Raw genomic sequence first — 20,663 nt, 5'->3', positions numbered from 1 at the left:
TTATCTGTACACAAGTGCTTCTTTTTCTGATAGGCAAGAATGAAAAGTGTTTTAACACACATCTGGAAAGCCATCTATGAATGATCAAGTTCTTGGAGTATGTATTAAGGGTCACTAACCTGAATCTGGCATCAGATTTTATATTCCTGTTCTCTCCCTTGTGATTTTGGGTTGGGGTGTAACATGTTTAAAAGTAAATTCAGCCTCTCGTCACAAGTTATCACAACTACACGTGCCATGCATGCTTAGGGACTATAGACAGATGTCCTAATAGGGCTTGTTTTCAGGACTCCTTGGAGAAGCTATAAAAGTAATTTGGGGTAATGGATGAGAATGATGTGTGTACTTTATGTTAATTCTTAAAATATAGCAGTTGTTTGTTTTTTTTGTTTTTGAATTTCGTGTAAAGCTACACAAGGGCTATCTGTGCTAGCCATCCCTAATTTAGCAGCATAAGACTAGAGAGAAGGCAACTAGTCATCACCACCCACTGCCAACTCTTTGGCTACATTTTTACCAATGAATAGTGGAATTGACAGTCACTTTATAATGGCCCCACAGCTGAAAGGTCGAGCATGTTTGGTGTAACTGGGATTTGAATCTGCGACCCTCAGATTATGAGTCAAACGCCTTAACCAGCCTGGCCATGCCAGGCCCATATTGCACTAATCTTACGTTTTCCACTTATTCAGCTTTTCACCAACTCAAAGCACATGGGTTTATTTGCAGATGAATGAGTCTTTAGAAAAAAGGAATACAATTATCTTCACTCAAGAAAACACAGCATTTCTCAATATGTGTTAAGAAATAATCTGAGTGGTTATATTCTAATAAATGTGTTTTAAGAGCAGAAAATGAAACCACACTTGCTATTTAATAAAATTATTTTTTTATTATTTAGAAACTACAAAACGTTTTATGTTATAAAATATTCATAAAGACTAAAATAACATCCATAACAAGTCTACACCCTAAGGTTAGAAGAAGCAGAAAACACCTACAAAGCTACTGATCATAATTCAATGCTAACTTGAGCTTTTAATTGCTATTTCTCATTCTCCTACTCCAGTCAAACAGATTTCTGCTGCACAAAAGCAAGCACTGGTTGAAGATTCCATGTGCTTGGATTGCAGCTAATCAGTAAAAAGGAGTGGCTTTGGATCAACCAGCAGGCTTAGCTTGGGTTATAGCAATGTTGTATAATGACATTTATCAATTGTTTACACACCATTCAAAATCTTTCCTCTAAAGATTCAGTTATGAGCAGCTACATATTACAACAATTGACCCAGTATTGCCAGTTAAACATCTAATCTTTTAGTGTTGAATAGAAAGAGCATTTCCAACTATGACTTTTGTTGTGTATGGTCAAGGATTTTGACTATTGAGGAGTTACCCATTATGATGATAAAAATATCATACCTCATCCAAATCCATTCCAGCCAGAATTGACACTGTCTCCCAATGGATTGGTGAAGGCTCCAGCTTCAACAGCAACCAATTAAATTCGTTGTCAGAAAAGGTCACCACTGCCAGGAAAAGCATTGAGAAACAACTAATCTACTAATGCAGAAACAAACATCACCCAATATTGTTCTTTACTTTTTGATAGCTTTAATGTTCTGTGTGTTTGTTCATAAAATTAATTATAACTTCCTTTCTTGCACTTGATGTAGTGCAAAAGTCTCTATACCAGAAATCTAAGTGTATAAAGTCAGTCTATTACTTAAGTAATTGATGTCTAAAGTTAATATAACTTGAAGGGTGTGTGTTTTTCTTGTAGCAAAGCCACATGAAGCTTTCTACTGTGACAAACAAGAGAAACAGGACCATTAATTTTAGTGTTTTAAATCCATAGACTTACCACTAGACCAGCTATGGACTAACTTAAAGGGTAAACACATACAGAACTAAAAAGGTATGACTGTATTTAAAATATAACAAGTCTTAAGAACATGACCATGCATGAAATTTGGGTGACAATTCCCGTTTTAAGTTGATTTTTAATTTTAACATAAAGTTGTATCAAAAGCTTCTCCAATGTATATAGGTGAACCTGAACTGTGTATATATTAAGTCTGTAGCCTTTTCACACAGTTATGACAGAAATTGTTCGTACCCCTGCGTCCCGAGTAGTTTTTGCTCATAAATTAAAAAGTATCACGATTAGGCTCGTAGACGTATAGTTTATTATAAATATCATAATAACACACATCTACATACATTTTTATGGAAATTAAATGACAAATAAACTGTTTATAAACAAATAACCAAAACTAAGAGGAGCAGAAAGTGTTCGTACATTTCAGAATGTGTGAAAAAACCAATATTCCCGTAAAATTTTTTAGTTTGGTGAATAAACATTATACCATTCCAGAACTAGACACCGGGTTCATAATTATTAGAATTTAGCCAGCAAAACATTTACTTCCAGCAATTTAGCGCCGTCTCCGTCATTATTTGCTTGGTCATCATGGCGAACAGGAAACAACTGTCCAGTGATTTAAAAAACTAAATTATTGTAAAATACAAGTCTCGTGTATCTCTTTCCGGTATTTCTACACAACTTAATGTGCCAAAATCTACTGTGCAAAGCATAATTGCCAAGTTTAAGCTTACAGGATCAACTGCTAACCTTCCTCGTTCCAGATGCCCCACCAATATTCCAGAGATAACCAAGAGGAAGGTTCTCAGAGAAGTTAGTAGGAACCTTTGTTTAACATGTAATGACATACAGAAACTGATAAGGGAAACTGGGGTTGAAGCAACCACTTCTACAGTTACGAACATGTTACGCTCTTCTGGGTTCAAAGCATGCCGTCCTCGTAGAACTCCATATGTGAAGCCTGTTCATTTAGAAGCACGATTGAGGTATGCAAGAAAGCATGTAGATAAACCCTTTACCTATTGGAAGAGTATTCTTTGGTCAGAAGAGACTAAAATCGTGCTTTTCGGCTACAATAATGTTTGCCCTATTTTCCATAAGAAGGGGGAACGAAATCTTTCAAAGAACATCGTCCCTACAGTTAAACACGGAGGTGGCTCGATCATGCAATGGGGATCCTTCAGCTCTTCTGGTGTAGGCAGCCTTCACGGCGTCAACGGAATCATGAAAAAGAAGAGTACGTTGATATATTAGGCACTTATATCAAGAGAGATGCTCGGAACTTGCAACTTGGGCATTATTGGATCTTCCAGCATGACAATGACCCTAAGCACACATTGAAATATGTGCAATTCTGGTATCAGAGGAACCACACAAACATTCTGGAGTGGCCACTGCAGTCATCCGATCTCAACCCAATCAAAAACATTTGGCATGAATTGAAGACCAGGGTTCATCAGAGTCATCTGCAAGAGTTGGAGGCCTTCTGTAAAGAAGAATGGAAGAAAATCCAGTTGAGTACTGTCAAATGATCATGAAGAGCTAGGAGGAGAGATTGCACCGAGTAATTCACCTGAAAGGCTACACAACTGACCATTAAAGTAGATGCACGAATACTTTCTGCCCCTCCCATGTTTGCTTATTTGTTTAAACAGTTTATTTGTTGTTCAATTTACATAAAAATTTATGTAGATGTGTGTTAGTATAATATTTATAAAATACTATACTTTCATTATCCTAATCACGATACCTTTTAAGTTATGAGAACAAAACTACTCACAATGCAGGGGTACGGACACTTTCTGTCATAACTAACTATAAAATGAGTATATCTTTAAACAGGTGTATTTAAAGTAGTTTTAAAATTTTAATGCAAATTAAACATTTTTAATAAGATATACCCTAGTATAAATCATGTTTAAAACATTTAAGCAGTTGTTCAAGGGTAGGACTAATGTAGGTGGCTATTGTGTTAGATAAGGCTAACCTCACTACATCTGGCATAATAGATGAGTACAGGAGCATACAAAGCTCTGTTCATCCCTTTTTAATAACAAGTTTAGTCTTTTGGTATAACATAGCATTCTACAAAATCATGGGTGAACTCTAACTCGTATTTCCAAGCAATGACAGATCTTAGCCAAAATTCTCCCTCTGTCACTTTCAAATGGAAAATCTGAATAGTTCTGGTGATTGCTGATTACAACTGTACTTTTACCTAAGCCAGTTAATTTTGTAAACCACAGAAGCTAATTTTTTTCCAAAAACACTACTGAAATCATGAACCATTACTTTATTTCATGAACAGTATTCTTCTTTGTCATAATAAACTAATACAAATAGTCAACTATTACACCAGTTTTATTTTATAATTTCACACACATACAAAAAATACACAAGAATATACATCATTTCACAAGTAACTTATTTAATGAGCATTTAAAAGGCACTCATTACACAAGCATCACCATTTCATTAATATAACATAATTTTACCTATTTAATGATGTTATCATACTATCCATATTGTGTAGGTGCTTTTGACTAGCAACAAAAATTTATGTGAACATCATACACATTAAAATCACAAAAACTTGTGGCACCTGGTAACGACTATTTGGGATTTCTACCTGCAGCAATCAATATTTTCTCACATTAAAAAAAAACAAAAAGCATTTACTACATTTTACAACAAATGCATATTTTATCAGCTAAAAATTATGAAATCACTTGTTACAAGTGCAAACACGTCACTGTTAACTCTCCTAATGAGAGAAAGTATAAATGCAAAAATTTACTATTTAAGTGGTAAACAAAAAAATATTACATGATCAGTAGATTACAGTTCACTGTAAATTATAATGCTACTATAGCAACAAACTTTTACTAGTATACAATAATTTGTAATGGAAAAACCTTCAATAATCAAGAACAGTTTAAAGCTTACTCCTAAAAAATATTAAAATTCTTTGTGTATATAAACATATATCCTCTTTCTGGAATATTTCATGTCATCATGTCTATTACCAAATACTTTTTAACTAACTTCTTAACCCTTAAACAGAAGGAATGTTGTGGGAAGTAACATCCATTAATGATGGCCACCCTTTAAGGGTTAAGTCAAATTATTGATTAGATCCTTTCTAAACTACTTTATATCAATACTTACAATCTGAAATTCATTTCATTTCTTACAGATTGTAAACTACAGTACCCTCTCTTTTTCATTATCTAACCTCATTCTGAATGACCCTTATCACCAGGTGCTCTTTAGACCATATAAGAGCAGCTTTTCTTTTTCATATCACCCAGAATTATAAGAGCAGCTTCCTGTAATCAACTATTAACTAAATCCTACATCAGAAGCTTTCATCGCTTTATAATATCTACACTGACTCACCATCAGCTGTTATTTAAACCCTACATGAGTAAGCTTTTGCCATCATATACTATCTACATACACTCATCACCAGCTGTTATTTAAACCTCACATAAGCAAGCTTTTGTCACAATATACTAACTACATGTACTCATCATCAGTTACCTAAACCCTACCTGAGCAAACTTTCACCAGCTCATACTATATACTTATTATCTACATACACTCATCACCAGCTGTTATTTAAACCTCACATAAGCAAGTTTTCATCATTACTTATTTATGGCCAACATGAGCAGCCTCCCAATAATAGATACCACCTAAATACTATTTGAGCAACTTCACATCACCAAGTACCATCTGTATCCTAACTTAGCAGTTATATCCTACTCGGAAGAATGTCATCAATAAATGATATCTACACCTTTTCTGCATCTCTCATAACCAGGCATTAACTACAACCTATCTTAGTGATATTTCATTACCAGATACTATTTAAGACTACTTGAGCAACTTTTCATCACTAAGTACTAAATATAAATTATACCATGCCTGCTAATACCGATTATATACTCCACAGAACATTTGTAATTTCATGCATGACCAAACAGCATTATTCTTACCACCAGTAATTCTAGCAACTGACTAAAAAATTACCAATAATTGTGAAAACATGCACTTAGTGTTTTGTGTATAATTAATAAAGAACTTTTATATTCTACAAAACTTCATCATAATCCGATAATTTACTTTTTAATTTCATAAGTTTACATTAATGATCAATATTTCAACTGTATTAAATTATCACTAGGTTTTAAAGTTATAAGGCTTTGAACCCTACTGAACTATTCACATATTTCAATTATATTTTTGTTTGGTTTATTCATAGTATTCAGTAATTACAAAATGGAAATGTCAAAATATTTAGACATACTGTTCTACATTCTATGTATTGCTATCATTTTAATACATAAACACATTTATTTTGCATTAAAGGAATTTGTAAATAAACTTTTAGATCAGAAACCAACAGTTCATTAAGTTATGGTATAAAAATTGACAAATAAAAATATATTACTTTTCATATTTGTCAGAATACTTAAAATAAACAAAAATGTTAAACAGGACAAACCAAAAATGTAACAAAAATGTACTTTCTTTGAAAATATTCAAGCATAATAATAATAATAGTTTAAAGCTGTGTAACAAAGAAATGCTTTGTTAATTTTCACATTAAACCATTTCTCAGATACACATTTTTACGGATGGATCCACAACAGCACATACACAAGTTCTTTGAATCAAATACCTGCATACTAGCTTACTGACCAAAGTTTAAAACAAAAAATCTTTCTTCTCTCCAGAAAATAAAACAAAATACATAACTATATACAAAATGATTATCACATGTGAATTACACATTCAAAACTGTTCAATACATAATATTGTTTCTCATTGCATCTGCATATAGTGTGAGTAGAGATTATTTTTGCTTTCTTTGTCAGGCACTGAAAAGTCTTTGTAAAATAGAAAAGAATAACTAAATAGTTGATAAACTTTGATCTTTCAGACTATTAAAAATAAATGCTGCTGATACCTATACATAAATATTAACCCTACTGAATGCGTTGTTTTTCTAGTTTGTGCTATTTGTGGTTTTAATGACCTACTTCAATTAATTTCTATAAGTGTAAACAGTTTGCTTCTTAATTAAAAGAATAATAAATGCAGTAATAAATCAGTAGCACATTTCAGAAATTCATAGGTTTATTCAAACTACAAAATAAACCAAACCTTTTCTAGTGTCAATTTCATTCGTAAGTATTACTAAAAACTCACATGTATTTTATGTAAATATGGCAAGAACTGTACATAATTTACAACACGAAATAATTTTATACCCTAGAATAAGTCTAAACAGTGGGACTGCAGTTGAGTGCCACAACTTGTTCAGCAGAGTTTCTGATCTTAAGCTATAAACAGTTACAAAAACTCTGCAAACTATTAAACAATGTTTATTGACATTGATTTCATTTTGTTTTCTTTACGTACAAGAGCAGTTTCATATATTTAAAAAGATAAAAAAGAAAAGAAAAAAGAAGCCATTACATCATTAGAAATGGCTATCATTCCATCTAAAAATAAATGAGCACAGAAATAATTTGAACACAACTTAAAGGAAAAGTACTTAGCTCATGAACAACAGAAGCTCTAATGGAGATACAATATATTACATTTTTACTGTGTGTACCACTATCTATTTAATTAAATCAGAAAGATAATTATGCTTCATTTACTATTACATTTCTTTAATTATTAATTACAAGATAATTTTTACACTTTAAAAATGCAAAAACAGTAGTGTAAAATAAGAATAAATGAATGTCTTTTTATGATGTTATTTTGAATTTGAATACCAAACAAATGTGCTCTTCTGAGAAAAACCTCCCCCAAAAAATTGAATTAACACAATTACACACTATTATACTACATGTGAATTATATAATGATGACTAGACTAGGGCTTTCAACTAGAAATTAGTCAAAAGTACCATGTTAATATTAGGAGGTTCCTAATAAATAAAAAGTCCAGAAATTATTAAAATCCTACCAGGTCTGGGGTAGCACCCTACTAGAGGAACTAGGTATGAGAAAAATTGGAAACTCGTGAAGTTTGTGAGAATATAGTTGTTTTTCTTACTTCACCTTTAAGGTTTTGATAGTAATAATTCATAAATCAACACAATGCAAATCATTCATAAAAATTTAATATAAACTATTAAACAATGAGACATTGGAAAATGAAGTATGACTGGAAAAGACTAGAGTAGATTGGACAAATTAGTCCATTTACTTGGTTCTTAAATCTGTGGATATCATAAAATCAAACAAACTGATCACAAAATTTGATTAGGACATGACAATAAATGATATAAAAATTATCAAAATGTAGTGTGTTTTTTTTGTAATCATAAATACCCATGTTTTTCCATTTCTAAAGGGTGGTAAAACTTGAAAAGTGTGATTATTAAAAAACAAACAAAATCAATCATACTTCTAGTCACTATTAAAATAGCACAGCAAAATCTGCAAGAATTAATAAGCAATTAAGTGAGCTGGATGTTGGAAATCCTATAAATGATTTTTGGTTCTTTTGCTCTAACATCCTGATGAATTAAGATATTTTACAAGGAAATCAGTAAAAGAATTTTGAGTTTATTTTTTTTAACTCCTTCATTTGTAAGCATTAATTACATCAATAATAAATGGGTAAAAGTACTGGCATAGACCTTTATTTTTTTAAATCACTGCTAGCCATAAAATGCCAAACCAACCAACCAACCACTGCTAGCCAATAAATATTTCTAAGACTAATAACACATACTGAATTTGTATTTTTAATCCTAAGTCACTGACCAAAGCTCTAACAGTTTTGTAATCTGATAGACGAAGACCTTAATTGTGAAGCCTTTAAATTATGGACTACATTTTCCAGATTTTTCTGCAGTCAACAAGATGAATGATTTTTTGCATATTTACTTGTAACCTATCTATTGTGAAGATTTCCTATACATGTATTAAAGAAAAATATATATCAGTTATTCTGAAACAGATGAAACAGTTCAAACTGCTCAAGTATTAAATACACTTTCTTGGCACAAATAATATCACTGTTACAAAAAATAATACAAGTGTAAAGCATTAAATTATAGCTTCTCTGTAGATTTGTGGACTTGGGATGTATTCTTCCACTCTGAGGTACATATAATAAATATATAACCTACAAATTGGAGACAAAAAAGTTTTTGAATAATACTGAAAAATTTCATCACACTAAAACAGAAAATACATGTAGCATCTTTATAACGTATATATCTTGAAAGCATAACTTTAAATATGATAGTTTCTACACATTTACAATAAATAGTTAAGTATCACAAGTGCTTTTCAATTGGGAATACTTTTAAAAAATAAAACCTTTTCTCAATTATGGAAATTTTCTTAGAATATTAGTAAAATCAAATCTCTAAGCTATAAACAAATCTTTCAAACAATACAAACTAACCCAAGACAAACAAGATACATAGTATACAAAAGAGTGAGTTTAAACCATGAGGAGAGAGTGGAATCATTACATACAGCTTTGTAGCTACAGCATAGATACTTGTTTCTTAAAACAACTTGGCTATAAATACAAGCTTCATATGTCTACTAAAATACTGCAAGAAAAAGTTTCAAAAGAAAGAAGTAAATGTAGGGAGGGCCAACATCATTCCTCAAAGAACTATGTAAACAAGATAGATGGCATAGCATTTGCATCATACCTATATACAAACATTAGTAAAAATGAACATATATCAATATATACATAACTATTCAATCACAATTAACTTTTTTGTCTATTATTAACACTCTACTACAGTGCGTCTCTGCTATTATGCAAAGATTATGTAAATGGCTAGTATCTTGTTTGCAATTGTTTTTGAAGGCCTGATATTAGCCATCCATAAGTTTACTTCTTTTTATGAAAAGTTTCTCTTTTTTACACGTGTACATTAAATTCTAAATTATTTTCGAGACAGAAAGGCCAATTTGTCCAATGAAGTCACGACAAATAAATTTAATCCTATTAATTCATATCTATAACCACAGACGTATGACGGCAAGTAAAGAAGGATATGTTACCAGACATGGAAAGACAAATATTCTTGTTTATAGTACTGATAACTAAAGCAGTCTTGTTCCTATTTTATTTTGTTTGGATCAGCTGGAAAAGGTAATGTATTTGCTACATATGGTTTTAGAAATTGCAAAATTGCCATGGGGAGAAGAAAGGCATTATGATCAACACTACAATGTCATGGAAGAAGCTACAGCATTTTAGTAGTTAGCACTAAAGAATCATCCATCATCAAATAATATTCAACAGTATTTGTGTTAAGTATGTGGAAGAGTAAGTATCATCAACAAGTTTTAGTAAAGATTTCCTACTTTTGTGTCTAGTACAGCAATAGAACTGCTACAAAAATGGGGATTACAGCTGCCTGCTTGCAAGGACAGGAATATGGTGTAGTAGTAGTAGTGTTAAAAACGAGCAAAAAAATCCAAGACCAGTTTCCGAGAAATGATAATATAATCTGCAGAGTTCATCATCTCAACTAAGTCCTTACAGTTAGCCATTCAAATGTTCCTATTAAAAAACTGACAGTGTTGGAAAGCTAACAGTTTTCTTAACATTTACTGTAAACAGGAATTCTAAGACACTTAGTACACAATTCTACATAGAAAAGAACAAACTGATTAACAGTTTGTTCAGATTATTATAGAGTTCGTACAAGCACCATACGACCACAACCTATAAACTGTCAAGAGACATTTTACAGGTTGGTGCTTAATAAGATTATTCTAGAACGTCTCTACTTCTTATCCCTATATAAACCAAAACAGTTCAAATAACACCTTCCTGATAATTTTCAATCATTATTTGTGTATCACCTCCTTCCAAAGTTCTTAGCATGTCACAGGTTTCTGATGAGTACCACAATGACATGCTTTCTATTTACAGAGATGATATGCCTGATGCAGATTTCATTAAACAATACATAAATGTTGGAATGAAAGATTTGAGGGTTTTCCTGTTCAGAGATTACCAGTGAAATTGCAAGACATCTTCCAAATAGCTGATACAGAAAACATCCCTAACATCAACATGATTTTCTATTATCTTCCAACACTTACTGCCTGTAGTGTACTGTGAGAGAAGTTTCTATACTATTCATTACTTAGAGGATCAGATGAGATCTTCAATATCTCAAGTTCAGCTGTTATCTTGCTCCTGTCTACTGTCATAAAGAAAAGAAAGAACAATCCTTCCAAAATAATACCTCTTTTCCTGAAGAGAGGATTTATATTTCTGTATACAATTTTTGCATTGTAACAATGAATAAAACCACACAGGTACTGCAGATTTAGAGCCTCAGGTATTCAAAATTCTATAACACTATTTGTTTCATAAGACATTGCTAGCAAGCAACTCTCCAGAGCAGAGAGAGCTCTGATAGCACTTTTCTATAACAAATTTAAGAAGAGAAAATAATATTTCTAACTCGATTTCAACAATTTTTTTATTTAAAAATACCTTATAAATTTATTCAATGTTATTTTCAAAGAAAAATGTAAGTGTTTGAACTTTTATCTGCTCAGGCACAATAGGTATCATGTTTTTAGAGAATTTTTCTGTCCCTCCTAAAGTATGTATTTATATTTACCCAAACAGCAACATCCTTTATAAATGAAACTTATTCCAGGTTTCATTTCTCACATGATTTTCCTCTCCTCTCAATGAGTATTACAAGAATCTAGTATTAAGAGCCTTTCATGATGCAACAGAATGCGAGTTGGACATTAATTAATAAAAGAGTTAGTAAGTGTGGTATCATTGAAGTTTTGCAACAGCTAACTGCCCTGATAGCAAAACAGCTTTTTAATTTTTGGTGATTAGTATATTTTGTATCACTCAACAACATGTACAAGTAATAAAACTCCTTTGTTATTGAAAACAAATTATAATTATTAGAGAAATTTATCTTAATCAAAAAAGTTAGTTGTAAAAGTATCATTGTATCAGAGTATAAGATCACTATGCATAGGATAGGTATGCAAGTTACATTTAGGTTGGTCAACAACTACAACATTCATCGGCGCTATACTACTTTTACAGTTACAAAACAGATACAATAAATAAAGAAAAATAAATATAAATGAGTAATGAAAATATAACAAGTTAAACCTAATTAGATATATATAAAATAAAACTTTCTGATAAATAACAACAAAAAAAAATTCAGTTTTATTTCTTTCTTCCATATTTTTTAATTATTTTGTACATAGGTAATTTTATGAATAGATGAGAAAATTAGCATGCCATTTAAAAATCAACACAAGTAAAACAATTAGTTTTCTTGAAAGAAATAACTTTTTTTAATATATCTACATGATTCTAAGCATACTATAAAAAACAACTAAAACTCAGCCACTCATCTATTCATACATATTCTGAAACCACAAATCACAATATTTCATTTAAAAATATTTCTACCACCATAGGATCTTCAAACCTTGAACTCTACATTAAAGAAAGTCTACTCAGAGCTAAAGACTGCCCAACTTACTGATCCACAAAGCTCTTTAAACCTAAAAAAACTGTTTTAAGTTTCCACACACAACTGCTGTGTGATATATGTTGTTTCAGCAATCTTCTTACCAATTTTTGGAATAACTGAATAAACTAATTATTATGTTATAATTGTAGTAAAAATCATCTTTTAACACAATTTTCAGATTTTGCTGATGATAGAACAAGTTACTCCACAATGTTCAAACTTGTAAATAAAACACAAATGTTTAGTCATCCATCTTCATTACAAAACAAACAGGGGTGACACAACATTCAGATAGGATTAAATGTACAACTCCCTTAACTTGAGTTAACCCTCATAACAAAAGTAAAGCTACCTGTACCATTCTGTTGGCTTGAATTAAGCCTCATAAGATAGTACTGGCTGACCTGTATGGTTTATTTAGCTTGAGTTAACTTTTATAATGAACCTAATACCAACTCGTAATGTTTCTTAAGCTAACTTTCATAACAAAAGTAAAAAAATAAATACTTTATCATTTATAATTCAACATTATTCAGGAATAAATACAGGGCATCCATGGAATAATTCTTCACAGTGCTTAAAAGAATAAAATGTTCCATAAAAATAAATATACTGGAAACAATTAGACCTGAAAATTTGAATGTTTCATTTTTCGCGGGTTTTTTTTTTTGTAATTTACAAACCCTGTTCGTGTAACACTCTCAATCAGTAGTTCTCCATCAACACTATTTTTCTAACATGTTACCCTAATTCTGATTTATAAATGTCTCAAAATAAAATTGATCAAAATTACATTTTGCTCAACTTATTTTACACCATAGCAGTTGTTGTTCATGCAACACAATAACTAAAGTAACATCTTAACCACTATTGTGCCTGCTCATATCTTAGCCAGTCTGAGGAGCTCTAGCATTGGGTGGTTCACATACTGATATACATGTCTTTACTTTCACTTTGTATTTCCAAGAAACAGTTTGTGCAGGGTTAATAACTGTTACAATTACATCTGTGTGTGTAATATGTAAACATAACTGTTTTATAATATTACGCTTTTACACACCTCTTTACATTCAGATGTATGTTGTAAATATTAGCTTTCCTTTTAATAAACATTATTATTATTAATATTATTATTAACGTGTTATTAAACAATCATAACTTGTTATATTGATGTACTCAGAATGAGACCATTTGGGAGATGCATTTTACTCACTGCCTCTAGTACACCTGTTTTACTATATTACTTCTGGTCACAGATATACCGTTTTGCTCTCTCTCTCTGTCTGTCTGTGTGTGTGTAAGCACCCACATCAAACCTTAATTTCAAATTACTTCATTATTTTGTTACACATATGAAGCTTGTAAATGAAAGCTAAACCTAATAAGCAGGTCATAAGCAATGCTGTGTAAAACATTTCTATAGATGTATGTATGATTACAATATATCCTACCATTCTCAATTTGAATTCTAATTTTATCTGTATGTTCTAAATATTCAAAGGTAATTAACTGCTTTTTAATGTAACTATAAAAGTACATTCCTCATAACATTTTGCCTAAATGACAAAATTACAATGGCTCAAAAAAGTCATGATCCATGAACACCTAAAGATCATGGAAAGTGTTCAAATTATTACTGGGAGCCTATTGTAACTATGGGTATAGACTTTTTTTTATGCTAAGAGTATGAGTAAGAATAAACCAAACAAAATTTCATTCAATCAGCTCAAATTTGAAAGTTAGCAGCACAATGAGTGATAACCTCAAACAAATAACTGCAGTCAATAGTCAAGACTCAAATTTCTTGAAAAACAAATGATAATACAAGCATTAACCCTGAACTGATACAGCATGAATTAACAAAATATAAATGGCTGGATTGAAGCCTCATAGCACTTACCAAATATTACACAAAAGCTATTGAAACACGAATAAAATGTCCAAATAAAATATTAAAAAGAAAATCAAGTGTTAACAACTTTACACATTAAACTGGTTCTTAAAATCAAATATTCTCACTTTCTCTCTCAAATCCTGTTTGTCATTTGAATGTTAATCAAATATTTTTTGTGATATCAACCAAACGTTGCACTTTGACGAAAATGCTTTACTCATATAAAGTAGTATATTTCACTTATCAGAACACTGTTCCTGATTAAATTTTCATTATGTTTTGCTTGAAATGTGCCATAAGATGTAGTGTCATAAATTTTTAATATTGTATTTCATTCCATTTTAGTGGCTTTTGATCAACTGTGCTAAGGTCAAAACAATCAAAGATATTTTTATTTATTCCCCTATCATTTGTATGCAAAGATGTTCTATTAGACACACACTTAATATTATGTATGATTTCAGTCACAAAACAAAACCAAAACAAAAAACTACAAATTCTAACATTACTGGTAAAATTTTCTTTAATTTTAAAGAAGTAACACACACAAAAGGTTTTTTATTACCTTTATCAAGACAGGGTTGCATTCCAGTAAAACATTTAAGGAACAGGGTTTGACAAATGATCCCCAGGATACTGATCAGAATTCTGTTGGTTGACAACAAGTATGTCTGAAGGTCTGTTTTCTATCAAGTTCTTTCCCAAGATGTTAACAGATATGAATTTGGCTCTTTGATATGCTGTCAGCATGTGAAAACCTAAAAGCCTGTACCAAGAAAACATCTTAAAGTAATGTCATTTCCATACATGCATACATACACAGAACTGTTCCTTCACAGGCAAGTTTTTTAATGTCTAACATTTTATTGTAAAGTTCACATACCTTTTTTCTACCAAATATACCTAACTACATAAAGAACATATGTAACATATAAAAATGTTACCATTATAACACCATATTAAAAGTTTACTCTCATTATGTATAAACCTTGTTGTTCATAACTCTCTGAAACTCTTAAAATAAAACAAACATGCCTCAGACGCTATGGTCACTGACATGCATATGATATCAATTTATGTAAAGTCATACTATTTTTGAAAAGAAAAGAACTGGACAAAAGCATCTATACAGCCACTGGGCATACAAAAAATGCAGGTTTAACTGTAAAAAATAAAAAAATATCATAAAACAACAAATACCTAGATATACATAATAATATGTACTTATACAAGACTAATTCACAAATCTCAAACAATATAAGAAAAAAGAGCCACATATATAATTAATTACAGGTATTCATTCTCGTATGAACTTTTAACAAAAGTTATGAATTGTTGTAAATTAGAAATTTATTTTTAACTTTAAAATGTCTTCTTAATTTTACTAATTTACAACAATTCGTAACTTTTGTTAACAGTTTATGACAGGTCTTTTACTTTGTAAGAACAAAGTTGCTGTTCAAAGTTGTCACAAGTTTCTACACAAAAACCTACCTCACACAAATCAAGACAATTAGCAGGGCACTACCAACAGCTGCTGTACGTATAGCCACGTTGTCATATATTTTGACAATAACGCAAGCACCACCTACTGAACTACCCATTATGGAAGCTTTAGTAAATGTCTGTAGCCACTGTCTAGTGGTAAGTCCTTTAGGCAGCCACACTGACCCTTGCTCTAATTTGTACTACAGTGAGAATAAATAGTTAATTGTACATTAAACTAACTCATTTTTACAAATAAACTTCAGGATTACAAACCAAAGCACATTTCTTTAAGACACAGAAACTACTCAGAATAGCACTTTTTAACACTAATTAAACATGTTTGTTTGTTGTTAAGCACAAAGCAACACAATGGGTTACTTGTGCTGTGCCTAGCACAGCTATTGAAAGTCATAATTTTCGTACATTGAAAATGTATTTTCGATAGGTGCTTACCTTCACTCACATAAATAGCTGTTCTTGTTCAGTGCTGCCCTCTATATGCAAAACTTTTTTTATATATGCCACAAGCATTTTGTCTCTCCCTCCATTGAAACCGATTCTAATAAGTCTCTTCCAAATCATCATGTGTCAACCTCCCACAAATAAGAGTACAACAAACTCATGACATATGTGGCTCCCTCTATTAAAGTCTACTGAACTATCACTTCGAGTTTTGGCAAAGGATAAAAAAACCAGTTTTCAGTGTGAAGTGTTAGTGGAGGTATGTACCTATCAGAAATACATTTTCAGCATAGGGAAATTATAGCTTCCAATACAGTACATTACCTCTTATCACATAAATAGCTAGAATCACACATTAAATAGATGGAAGAAGCAGGGCAAGAGAAAGAAAAAAACATCCTTCAAAAGTGTTTGAAGGCCATTTTCAGAGAATAGACAGTCAAATTTGAAGATGTGCTGTGAAAGACAACACCACTTCTGAAACAGGTATACTCTTTGTCCATAGTAGAAAAATGATGCATATGTGGGTGGAAACAGAGGAACACATCCAACTGGGAGAGAACTCCTGCCAGAAAGTGGTATGAATCACTCGACTTTTATGAAAACCAACCCCAGAAATTATAAAAGTAGATGAAACTGAAGCAATGTGCCCCTTGGTGTAGAGTGGTTAGGGCATGACAGACCATACACAGCAAGTCAACAAGATCAAAAGCCAATGCCATTGGTAACCAACATCCATGCAGGGGTATAATGAGGATCATACCATCAGTAAGTCAACTAAAATCCACAACCTAGGCCACCCTGTAATGACATTCACGTGAAGATAGGAAAGAGGATCGTACTGTCTTTACCTCAAGTTCATGTAATTGTTGGGAATATGGTAACCCCAAATCATGAATGGGGAATATGCAAATATGATAAATTGATGTATCAATCTGGGAACTATACACGTGGTATCGTAAGGAAATCCACATAATGTAAACCATCTCCCTCAAAAATGAAATTAACCAGAACCATTACAAGCACAATAACATTCTCAAAATATGAGATAAAGGGATAATGGAAGGAAAAGAACTGTAACACTCTGCAATTACTTCCACCATGACCCACAAGACTGATGGAGTGTAAACGAGGGAGGAATACAGACATCTGTCATACATGTGGGGGAACTTATCTTGATTGATTCTACTATAAATCCAAAACCTTGCCACTTGGAACTGACATTACATGAGAGTAGAATGATGGATCCCAACTGAACAGGTGAACTGCAATTTTGATATCTCAATATCTCACTCCCATTTGCTTTTATGTTTGATATTGGAGGATATCATGTCATCTATACCAGTAGAACATCATTGACTCACTTTCAACCAATTGGTTTTGTAATCACTTCTCTATTTTGTTTTTATTTCATTAACCCATTAAAGAGGATGCCTCCACAGACCACCACCCCAACAGTTTGGAACTGGAAAGTGGTTAAGGCTCTAATTCCCCCAGATTAAAATAGGGGTAAAACAGTACAATCAGTGACCATGAAACCCTCTGTTTAAAAACAGACCATACCAATTTATTCATATAAAGCATGGCAGAGATGGGCAGCTATTCCCTTCTATTTTACCCATGTAGTTCATGGGTGGGTATGGTTTGAGACAGACAAACTTACGAAACAATTCTATCATGAGGATAAATCTACAGTGTGTGACAATGGAGTTATGATATGCAAAGTGACATGGCTTGACAGTGTGGATTTGAACAGTTAAATATTTGGGTTGGGCACCACATGCCACAAAGCAGGATCCAAACAATGAACACTAATAAAAGGAAAAAGGGTCCCTGAAAAGGAAAAACAAGAAAACAACTTATTAGCCAATGTCTCACTGAATTCTGATATCCTAGAAGATCTAAAGGTAGAACACAATAACCCGAACAGTAAAAAAAAAAAAATCTAATTTCAATGTTAATAGTGAAAGATGAATGTATCATGAATAGTTCATGTGCCCATTTGAAGGGTAACAAAGATGAAACACAAACGAAAAATTAAGGTGTCAAATCAGGTGAGAAGGTACTCAGAAAAAGTGTGAAAGAAAGACAATAAAGAGAAAGAAGTCAATCCAAAGATGAGTCAAATTCAATTGGTGAAGGAGGATGGTCACCAAGGAAAGGTGAGAAAGAACACTAAAGAAGGAAGTTATACAGGTAATATAACTGAGAACAGGTACAAGACACAGAAGTCTATCTGGATCATTTTGAGGATAAACGTGTGAAACGAAAGGAATGGAAAATGGCTAAATCAAGGAGTTATCCCTACGAGCTGCTGAAGTATGAGGAAAAAAAACAATCCATAGAAATGAGAAGATATGTAGGAGGATCAAGAGTACATGAAACATTAATAGTACAAATAAGACATCCAATATCCACAGTTGAATAAGAGAAGGAAGGCAAAACAAGGAGCACTGGATGGGTGGTTCAAACCTAGACAAAGTAAAGCAGTACAGGACCATATTAATATCCCCTTCCAAAAAGGCATCCCACCATAGTGGACAAGGAATCTGAAAAGGAACACATCAAGAAGCAAAGTGTAAGAGAGGTAAATACCTTTGGTATTGGAAAAAACAAGAGGTGTGGGATATGTCTACCTGAAAATTTGAGATCATGGAGAAGGAATATTCTTAATCCAAAAGTCAAGTGAGGACATCCACTAACGAGAAACAGATGGTTGATTAGGGGATATCCTGGACTCAGAAGTCAACTATGGGAAAAGTCCATTTGCATTGAGAAAATTTATGTAGGAAGAGTGAATGAAACAAGAAAAAAAGAGGTTAACTGTTGGGAGAAGCCTCATCACCTTGTCAATGACCAAAGGAAAACCAGGCATTAAGATGGAGAAACGTTCTGGAAGAAACATTGGTGACTGAAGATAGCAAAGATACAATGGAGAGAGAGGAAGAGGTAATGGAGGAGGAAACTGGAGCTAGAGAAGCAGTGGGAACTACAGCTGAGATAGCCAGTAAGGACTAAACATGAAGTGTCAAGGTTGAACAAAATCACTTGAACAAAAAAGTGAACAGGAGGGCAGACAAATGTGAAGGTCAATTTCTGGCTGAAAACACTGACAGGCAGAGCAAAATGAGGAATCAGGAAAAGAAAAAGGCAAATTGTGGTTAATGAATGTTGCAAAAGCCTCATTCTGAGGAGTACCCCACTGGGCAACAACAACAACAAACAAGGATCAAGAAACCACTCCATCAGATAAGTATTGCCCAAACAAAGATCCAATCCACATCAGGAGTAAAAGGACCCATAACACGACATGAAATGATAGGAATATCAAGCACATTGGCCCAAAATGAAGATCCAACATATGAATACAAAGGGATGGAGAATAGGTGCCACCCTAGTGATTGAGATAAGCAACCACTAAAGATAAGTCATTATAGATCATTAATATCTATTTCTTGGCTAATGGAGAAAATGAACCAAAAGATAAACAATAGTGGGAAGTTCCACTACACTGCTCAGATAAGACATTTTGCCTGCAGACCAAAAATCCAGAATCTTGTAACTGATCAACCCATACCCCCTCATCCCCAAATTAAATGTGGAAAATTAAATGAGCAGAAGGAAGTGGGATGCCTGTTAACATGCAAGTTTTCCTAACCATCAATGCTGGTCAATGACAAGGGTAGAAGGAAGGGGTATAACAGCCAACAAAGGATCTCTGCAAAATTGAATTAGTCATGAAATGCTCACAAAAGAGCCCTCTTATGAGCCTGATCTAAAAGGCTAAAAGTACCATGAAAGACCACATCTCCAAAAGCAAAAGAACTTCACAAGTTGTATTTGAACTGAAAACCAATAAGTCAAAAGAGATAAGGGCAGACTCGACAGAGATGTGTAGAAGAAAATCACCCAAATGGACAAGATATAGGAGAGATCACAGTAAGCATTTCTCCAATTTGACTGGCAGCTCATTATAGCCACCTCCAGGAGCAGCTGATAAGTGAAACAGGTGGACTCCTGTTCAGAACAAGTGAACAGTACTCAGTTTACTAAAGAGAAGAGCTCAACCTGAGAGCAAATAAGTGATGAACAAATGCTCTGAATGCCTGACAAGATATACAGGGTCAAACCAAGATCAAAGGTCAATGTGCAAAACCGGGATCCCACCTCATGAGGAATAAACAGAAGAGAGTGTCATCAGTGATGAAATATCATGATATACAAATAAGCATTTGCCACATTCCTCTTTGTCATTAAAACAACCTGTAGAAAAGCTCCACTAATGGTAAGAAATGACTCCAAAATAGAATGGAGCAGAATGAAGTTTAAAATGAGGCAGAACAAACTTAGTACAGTCTCCAGTTTGGTGCAAGGATAACAAACAGCATGTAGAA

The 20,663-nt window shown here is 32.6% G+C and overlaps 1 protein-coding gene across 7 annotated transcripts in view; it reads right to left on the bottom strand.

The window, feature by feature from the left end:
- Nucleotides 1-4,228: 4,228 nt before the first annotated feature.
- Nucleotides 4,229-20,663, bottom strand: part of LOC143223813 (uncharacterized) — a 104,156-nt gene continuing 87,721 nt past the window's right edge. For 6 of the 7 annotated variants that reach the window (XM_076452292.1, XM_076452291.1, XM_076452296.1 and 3 more), the window contains 3 exons: nt 15,814-16,007; nt 14,885-15,085; nt 4,229-9,043 (listed from right to left, as the gene is read on the bottom strand). In XM_076452292.1, coding sequence (XP_076308407.1) covers nt 14,920-15,085; nt 15,814-16,007 — 360 coding nt within the window. In that variant the 3' untranslated portion in view covers nt 4,229-9,043; nt 14,885-14,919. Of the gene's footprint in view, nt 9,044-14,884; nt 15,086-15,813; nt 16,008-20,663 lie in introns of those variants that run through there. The other variant, XM_076452308.1, reaches the window with a different exon arrangement.

The sequence above is a fragment of the Tachypleus tridentatus genome, chromosome 1 (genome assembly GCF_004210375.1).
Source record: "Tachypleus tridentatus isolate NWPU-2018 chromosome 1, ASM421037v1, whole genome shotgun sequence".
Lineage (NCBI taxonomy): Eukaryota > Metazoa > Arthropoda > Merostomata > Xiphosura > Limulidae > Tachypleus > Tachypleus tridentatus.
The sequence above is the reverse complement of the archived record's forward strand: the minus strand, read 5'-3'. Positions and strand labels throughout refer to the sequence as shown.